Below are 8,373 nucleotides of genomic sequence, written 5' to 3' on the forward strand. Positions count from 1 at the left end.
GAGCTCCGCCCGCAGCCTCTGCAGCTCGCCCCGGAGGACGTCGTCGGTGGCCTGCAGCAGCATGCCCTCCCTCATCTGCGAGTCCTCCAGCATGATGAAGAGCTTGTCCCACTCGGTGTGCTCCCGACGGCAGTCACACGGCGTGGCTAGAGCGCGGGACACACACGTTACCGACCCGCCCAGGCCTTCCCAGGGTGTGCTTTGTAGAAAGCTGACCTCCCTCGGTGGTCCCAAGTCACTGCCCATCCCCAGCACCTCCTCCCCTTTAAGGACACCTCCGAAAAACAGCGTGTGAGTATCTGGGCAATGACAGAAACCATTCAGCGCGGCTCTATATTAAGTGGAACTCTGAAATTGCCGTTCATGAGGCTCAAAACCGGCAAATATCGGCGGTTTTGTGCGGTCCAAGCCATTATGTATCTGTGACAGAACTGACTTTTCAAAACCTCCCCCTTTCCTAAAGGACTTCTTTTCTTTTGCAAAACAAACTATAAGTTTTTAAAACTCATTTCGTTGGCTACGAAGTCTATGTACAACATTTAGACTCAAAGGGATGGATACGTAGTTAGGGTTAGCAGAGAAACAGTTAAAATGAACTTACGGTCCTCAGTGGGATGAAGTCCATTGTCTATCTCATTGTCCAGATTCACATACATGAGTTCATAATCATCCGAGGTCTCGGCAGACACCGCACACCAGAGAGCACAGAACAGAATCACAGGGAGACGCATGGCTGCAGACAAAGTTCTTTCTCTGGCCGCTTCCCACAGCTGGCCTGAGGGGACGAGGCAAGCTCTCAAGTGAGCAGTGCTTGAGCCGCGGAGAGTGAGAGTGAGAGGCAGGAGCCGACAGCCCTTAATAAATGCTGGGGAAAGCCTGAATGGAGATGAATGAGTAATGCCGGTGGCACCGCGGTAACGGGAGTTCCCCAGAATTTGGAGGGGAGGGGGCTGGGTGGGAGGGCGAGGGAAATGTGGACGTTGCACAATAATAGACCGCAAAGGTTTACACTGCAGTCAGATTAATTGGAGGAGGGTCAGAGGGGAAAGAGGTGGGGAAACTGGGCTAAGACTGTCCCCGTGAGGATTAGCTGTTGTAACTTGAATTGGTAGCACCGAGGGATGAAAGGGAGAGGAGGGGGCTGGGGGGAGAAATAAGTCAGCAGGCATGAGGCATGAAAGCAAAATCATCATTTCAGCATTTTATATGGCGCTTTCACAGTTTCACAGCCCTTTATTTATAGAAAACTTTTCCCACTATCCTTTGTACACAGTTTTATAGGTCTAAGTTGTGAAAAGTACTCTGCGATTCCTAGATAAACCGAGTTGGTAAGAGTTTTGATGGCCCTAGAAGCCGAGTCCATTCTGAGTTACTCCATCTTTAAACCTCTGGAGTTACAACTTTGCTCTTATAAACACACTTTTAAAATGACAAACAACAAAGCAAAAGCAATAAATCTGAATTAAGAAAGAGCTGGGGGAGAGGAATTAGCTGATTTTAGGAATGTTTCCTTTCATAAACTGGTATTATATGGAAATGATATGATTTCACTAGGCTTAGACTAAAAGATCATGTTTATAAAGTAAATTTAGGGATCCCTGCTTCTGTGGAAATAATGAAGGTCTATATAAGCTGAAAACTCTACAAAACACCTAGAAATACATTTACATTATAATAACTTTAAATGTACAGATGAAGTACCAATAAAGTCAGGGAAATATCCCAGGGCCAAAGATAAAGGGGGGAACCAAAACCAAATGTGTAAGTCCAAGAGCTGATGCTATCCCACCCCCCACCCCCGCCCCAGGGAGGTGAAGGGGAGGGAAGGGTTATCAGTTCTGTAACCACCAAGTTTTAATGACCATGTGGGAGCAAAGCTGAGGCCAGAGGGGGGAGTTAGAAGTGAGACTCTCCCCTAAAGCCAGACCCTCAGAGTGTTACATATTAGATGTCTCTGTTAGGACAGAGAGTGAGAATAAGTGAGAAATAAGCATGTCTCTCTTTAACTGAACTTTGCAGAGTCCCTAAAAGTTTTTGACTGTGGGTCTGCCTTCACACATGTGCAAGATTCAGTGTATACTTTCTGCCAGATTAAAAACAAGTTCACAAAAAAGTATTTAAACATATGAGGAGATAATCCATGACAAATGAGAATCAGCAGAAACAAACAAAAAAAAGGGATTAAGTACCCCTTTTCCAAAAACTTCATTGATTTAAAATATCAGCTAGGAACTAGAAAATAGGTGTGTTTAAAATTATTTTTGATCCTTGGGTCGCCTCGGAGGTTCAGTCAGTTAAACTTCTGCCTTCCACTCAGATCATGATCTCAGGGTTCTTGGTTTCGAGCCCTACATCAGGCTCTGTGCTGACAGCTCAGAGCCTGGAACATGCTTCAGATTCTGTGTTTCCCTCTCTCTCTGCCCCTCCCCTGCTCATACTCTGTCTCATGCTCTGTCTCTATCTGTCTCTCAACAATAAATAAATGTTTTAAAAAATACAATTATTTTAGATCCACAAGGAGTTGAAAACATGAACAAAGACATTGTCAAAAGAAAACAACTAGGCAGATTTTTTTAAAGGACCATATGTAACTTCTAGAAATAAAAAAACTTAATTGAAAATTTAAAAACTGGGGCGCCTGGATGGCCCTGTTGGTTGGGCATCCAACTTCGGCTCAGGTTATGATCTCACAGTTCATGGGTTCAAAGCCCCATGTCAGTCTCTATGCTGACATTTCAGAGCCAGGAGCCTGTTTTGGAGTCTCTGTCTCTGTCTCTGCCCCTCCCCTGATCACGCTCCATCTCTCTCTCTCTGTCTCTCTCAAATAAATAAACATTTAAAAAAATTTAAAAACCTCAAGGAATAGGTTAAATGGCTAATAGGCAAAGCTGAAGAGAATATTAAAGAATTGGAAGAAAGATCTATGAAAATCATCCTAAATATACTCTTTAAGTTCCATAAAGTATTCTAAAGTCCTTTCATTTTTCAGGAAGATGATAGATTAATTTTGCTTTGTTAGTTTCAGAATGTTTATCTTTTAAAGACAGCCATGAGAATCAAAAGGAAGTAGAAAGAATTAAATGAACTTGTACAGTAGAAAGCAGTAAAGGAGAGGAAGGAAGCATAGACAAAACAAGAAAAATAAAAAATACAACACAGAGTCATAAAAATAAATCAAATATACAAATAATTGTCATAAATATTAATAAAACAAACTTTCCAATTAAGAAACATAAGTTGTCAAGTAAGAATATTTTTTAAATCCCCAGCTATATGTCACCTACAAGAACCACACATAAAACATAAAAGCCTACAAACGTTCAAAGTAAAAAATTTTACAAGGGCAAGAGGAGAATGTACTCTGGGATAGCTATATTAATATCAATCAAAAATAGACTTTGAGGGAAAGAGAATAAAGTATAATAAACACACTACCAGGAAGGTATCCCAGAATTATTTAGTAACATATTTTCAAAAAAATATAGCTGAAGAGTGACAAAATAATGAGAAACTGAAAAATCTATAATCATAGAGATTTTAATAAAACTCTTTCATAACTATGTCCATTTCTGTCATGACTGATCAAATTCCAAAAATCCTGCTAAAGGATACAGAAACTTAAACTATATAAAGTTTGTTATAATGAAATATATAGAACATTGTTCAGAAAGTTTGATAAGCAAATTCTACCAAACATTCAAGGAACACATAATCCTCATCTTACACAAACTGCTTCCGAGAATAGAGTATGTGGGAATGGGCTAAATACTTTCTATAACTTTAGTAATTAGGATACTAAAAAGAGACAAGGACGATACAAGAAAGGAAAGCCAGTCTCACTCAAGAACATAGACACAAAACTCTAAATAAAATATTAGCCAAACATACTCAGCAATATATGCATAAAAATACATTATAACCAATTTGAGTTTATTCCAAGACTGCAAGACTCATATAAATATTTAAATTATCTATTAATTTGTTACATTAACAATTTAAAAGCGAAATCATATAATCATGTCAACAGATGCAGAGAAATATTTAATATAATTCAACACTCATTTATGTACAAACTAGGATACAGAAACTTAAACTGATAAAACAAATACCAAAATCAATAGAAACATATACATACATAATAATGAATTCTTAGAAACATAATTTTTAAAAACAGGAATAATAAAAGTCTATCTGTGGACACTGGTTCTATTCATAGAGTATTGGAGGTCTCAGTAAAGTAGAACAAAAAAAAAAATACGTAAGAACAGAAAAAAGAAACAAAGCCATCATCAATTATTATGAGTTGATTACCTATATACAGAAAATCTAAGAGACTCTGAAGACAATTATTAAGAGAATTAAGCAAGCTTTGCTGGCTGAAAGAACACACAAAAATCAGTTCTTTCTTAATACCAGCAGACAATTGATACATTTTATAGCAACAACAAAAATGAGATACCTGGGAATCAATTTGATAAAAGATAAACACAACTAATATCAGAAAACTTCATTGAAAGATATTTTTTAAAAACCTACATGGATGGAAGGCCATGTTCTTGAATGGGTAGACTTGATTTCACAAAGATGTCAATTATCCCAAATTAGTCGATACATTCAGTGTAGGGAAAATGATGCCAAACTAGTTTTTCGAGGAAGGTGACAAACTAATGGTAAATTTATATAAAGGAGCCAAGAGGAATTTGAAGTAGAAGATGAAGAAATTTGCCCTATGTGATATAATGATTTATTATAAACATTTTGTAATTAAGAAAATGTATAATTGGTGAAGGTATGATAGATACCCAGAAACAGACCCAGATTTTTGAGAACCTTGTACATGAAGAAAGTATTACAAATCAGAAGGGAAATAACTGACAACTTGATAAATGGGGCCAAGGCAATTGTTTTTATACACACAAAAAATCCCTGCCTCATGTACAAAAGTAAATTCCAGATAGATTAAGGACAAATATGAGAAACAAAATCGTAATGCTTTTAGGAGAAAATTTTTATAAACCTAGGGTAGAGAAAGATATCTCAATAACAATAAAAATAATCCAAACTATAAAGAAATTTTAAAAATCAACTACATTAACATGGCAACTTTAAAAGCAATCAACAAAACAACTAGCATCCAGAATAAAGAAAAGCCTTCTACAATTTAAGAAGAAAATTCAAACATCCCAACTGAAAATAGGCAAAGGATATGGAAGGTCAAATCACAGGAAGAGAAATGACCTCTCTTAGGGTACTTAGCCACACAAGCAATTAAGAAAATGAAAATGAAAACAACAATACACACACCAAAAAATGAGATACCATCTCACATTCCATCACACTGGCAAAAACCAATGTCTGTCAAGACCAAATGTTGGCAAAGATATGGAGCAACAGAAACACTCATGCTGCTGTTGGGTGTGTAAATTATTAGTCATGAAGGTAGGCAGAATGGTGCCCCCCCAAGTGTTCACGTCTTAGTCCCCACAGCCTGTGAACATGTTATGTTTCACTGCATTGAAAATGGAATTAAGGTTGCTACATGAAATTGGGAGATAATCCTAGATTATACACATGGGCCAGTGTAATCAAAAGGATTCTTAAAAGTGGAAGAGAGGCAGAAGGGAGAATCAGGGGAAGAGATGATGATAGCAGCAGAGTCAGAGACTTGCTCTGTTGCTCACTTTGAAGATGGAGAGAGGGAACTCCAAGGAATGCTGGCGGTCTCCAGAAACTAAAGAAGCCAAGGAAATAAATTCCCTTCTACCACCTCCAAGAAGGAACCTGACCCTTCCAACACCTGGATTTTAGCCCAGTGAGACTCGTATCAGACTTTTGAACTATGGAAATATAAAATAATAAATTTGTGTTATTTTGGCTAAGTTTTTGGCAATTTCTCATGGCGGCTATAGAAAACTAATACAACCACTTGCAAAGAAATTTTGAAACATCTAGAAGCTTAACTCCCAGGAACATAACCACTGCTTTCCACTTAATTATGGGGTCCAGGGGCCATCAGCATCACATGAGAGCTTCTTAGAAATTCAGATTCTCAAGCCCAAACCCTTAGCCTGCAGAATCAGTACCTATGGTTTAACAAGACACTCAGGTGATTTCTAAGCACGTTAAGCTCAGAAGTACCCTAGCAAAGATCTCCCATTTATGCAAAAAGAAATAGGTATAAAAATTGCAACATTATTGGTAAAAGCTAATTATAATAATCATAATAATCATAGTAATGTCTCTAAACCCTAGAGTATACGAACAAATCATTGCCTATGTACCATACAACTTGGAGCTAAAACTTCAACACAATGCTGAATGTAAAAGAAGTTAAGTGTTACAAAGAGATTTGTACACTATGAATTTTATTGATATAAAATTTTAAGGCATGAAAAACAACACTATAAAATGCTTGTTGGTGTATATACACATACAATGAAAGTGTAAAAACATTCCTGAGGTTGATAAATGCCAACTATAGGATGGTGGTTGCCTCTAGGGAGAAAAGAAAATGAGCGTGTTAGGAGGTAATTCTGGCACAAGGTTGTTTTGACAAAGATCTTGGTGGCTACACCCTCTTTCTTTATATTATTGCCTACATTTATCTAATGGTTTCAAATATTCCATAATTTAAAAATATATCAGCTTATAAATGGGATCAATAGGATTTCTATACCTATATTGGTTTCTAACTCAAAAAAAGTTTTTAAATTATTTATTAATGTGTATTTGTTTTGGGGAGAGTGCACGTGGGGAAGGGACAGAGAGAGGGGACAGAGGATCCAAACGGGCCCTGCTCTGGCAGCCTGACAGCAGCGAGCCCGATGTGGGGCTCAAACTCACAAACTAAGATCGTGACCTGAGCCAAAATTGGACATTCAACCAACCAATCCACCCAGGTGCCCCTCAAAAAAAGCTTTTATGCATTTATTTTTGCATCATTTGATAGAAATTCAAGTCCACTGACAATGACTGATCTGGAGTTTTCCCCTTCAGGGCTCTCAGGACATTTAGTGAGTATTGTACCAAAAAGCCTCACATCAGTTTCCTCTCTTCAATTCCAACAACAGTCTATTTATCACAAACTTTTTTAGAGATTGATCAATATGTCTGCATAACTAAGTTCTATGATCTAATGTGTATTAGTATATTACATTTAAAATTCCTAATCCTCTAAAGAAAACTTTTGGTTAAAATAGAAAACAAAATAAAGCAATGGTCTATGATGAACACAACATTTTTTTAAAAGAAAATTCTGAATATATTTCTAATACCTTGTACTCTACAAACTCTTGTACTCTCCAAAATCTGCTGGAGACCAGTTCTATGAATTGCATGTGAGAAAAACAATTCTCATTATTTATCATCTCCCATATACATTCAGTTTGATCCAGAATCACCCTCCTATTAAATTTAGTCACTGATATTCTGAAAATGATGGCCTCTGTCCTTAATTCTCACATCTAAATGTCCTTTATTTATAGACATATCCCCACCATTTAAGAAAGGTCTACATATGTGTAATCACTGCTGCTTGATTCCTTCTGTATATTTCTTCTATACACAAAGCCAAATTTAAAGTAAATAGACACAAGAAAATTTTTGCTCAGAAAAATCCCTAGAAACCAGTTCTCCTGAGACATGTAAGTACTTGAGAGGATTCTGAGGAAAAAAAAAATCCATACCATAAAGTGATAAGCAGATGTTTCCCATATGTTGTTTGCAGATAAGTCCCTGTAGCTTATGCAATATCTTTTCTTGAGATTTTGCCATTTTAAATCCAGTTGTCCCTACACGTCTTCGAGGTAAATCATGTGTGACAAACAAGCTGAGTCTCAACTTCCCTTGAAATAGTGCAGAAATTGGGGATTTAAGTTTGCATTGCTACTTTTCGAACTATTCGTAAAAATAAAGCATAGTTTCCGTATGTCAGTTGTCTAAATCATGCCTCTGTATCTCTCAGGAATGTGAATACATTCCTCTCTGCTTTTTTTTTTTTTTTTTTTTTTTGGTTCAGTTTCATTTAGTTTCATGCTCACAGCACTGCTTAGTTTTCATTTAAACAGCATCCAAATGTTGTTTCTTGTCGGGAATTCTTTATCAGAACTGTTTCCTTCTTAAGGGTGTGGTCTCATTACTGTCAAACTTTCCTCTTTCCCCGTGTTGCATTACTCAGGAAAATTTTTCATTAGATAAAAAATAAATAAAATATTCCCTTTTATGGAATCAGTTTAAGTCATACTCTAGTGATTTTTAGAATAAGATACTATGTTATTTTTAGCAGAAAACTTGGCCATTGTTCCACGCTACTTAATGAGTAAGTGCAAAGTTTATTGCATTGACAACAATGGTGTTTCTACTGATTGTGAGCTA

The 8,373-nt window shown here is 37.0% G+C and overlaps 1 protein-coding gene across 1 annotated transcript in view; it reads left to right on the forward strand.

Moving 5' to 3' along the window:
- The window catches only part of VEPH1 (ventricular zone expressed PH domain containing 1), a 225,393-nt gene that overhangs the window by 50,426 nt on the left and 166,594 nt on the right, over positions 1–8,373 (forward strand). Inside the window, exon 7 of the mRNA XM_029938756.1 lies at positions 4–291. Within this exon, the coding sequence (XP_029794616.1) occupies positions 4–291 (288 nt within the window). The remainder of the gene's footprint in view (positions 1–3; positions 292–8,373) is intronic.

This window comes from Suricata suricatta, chromosome 5 (genome assembly GCF_006229205.1).
Source record: "Suricata suricatta isolate VVHF042 chromosome 5, meerkat_22Aug2017_6uvM2_HiC, whole genome shotgun sequence".
Lineage (NCBI taxonomy): Eukaryota > Metazoa > Chordata > Mammalia > Carnivora > Herpestidae > Suricata > Suricata suricatta.